A 532-nucleotide genomic window follows, 5' to 3' on the forward strand; every position below is an offset into this window, starting at 1 on the left:
TTTCACCGTCGAACATTTCCCCGTAAACACTTCCCCGTAAGACATTTTCCCGTCTAATACGTTTTACCGTGCGACATTTCCCCGTCCCCGTAATTTGTAAAATATTGGCACATAAAATAATTTGTAAAATGTAATAAAAAATATATAAATAATAATATTAATAATAATAAAAATGTTGATCAATAATTATAATAAAAATCAATACCTTATATTTGTAAATTATGAGCAATTCCAATTAAATATTCATTGAGATTACGTTCATGGTAAGAATTTACAATTTTTTTAATCCGTGTAGTTGTCTTCGTATATTTTTTCTTTTTAGCTACCTGTTCTTGCCCTGCTATTAATTGATTGATTTTTATTTCCGTTGACCCTTGTTCTTTTTTTATTGTGTCTATTAAACGCCATATTGTTGGATGAGATGCACCTAACAATGACGAAAATGCTCTGTGCCAACCTTCGACGGAGTTGTTTGTTTTTGGCAAATCTGCAAGTGTTGCGTCGTATTGATTCCATAGTGCTAAACTAAATG

General features: G+C 31.0%; 1 protein-coding gene across 1 annotated transcript in view; it reads right to left on the bottom strand.

The window, feature by feature from the left end:
* Positions 1 to 206: 206 nt before the first annotated feature.
* Positions 207 to 532, bottom strand: part of LOC103307754 — a 2,006-nt gene continuing 1,680 nt past the window's right edge. Inside the window, exon 2 of the mRNA XM_008180025.1 lies at positions 207 to 525. Within this exon, the coding sequence (XP_008178247.1) occupies positions 207 to 525 (319 nt within the window). The remainder of the gene's footprint in view (positions 526 to 532) is intronic.

This window comes from Acyrthosiphon pisum, chromosome X, assembly GCF_005508785.2.
Source record: "Acyrthosiphon pisum isolate AL4f chromosome X, pea_aphid_22Mar2018_4r6ur, whole genome shotgun sequence".
Taxonomy (NCBI): Eukaryota; Metazoa; Arthropoda; class Insecta; order Hemiptera; family Aphididae; genus Acyrthosiphon; species Acyrthosiphon pisum.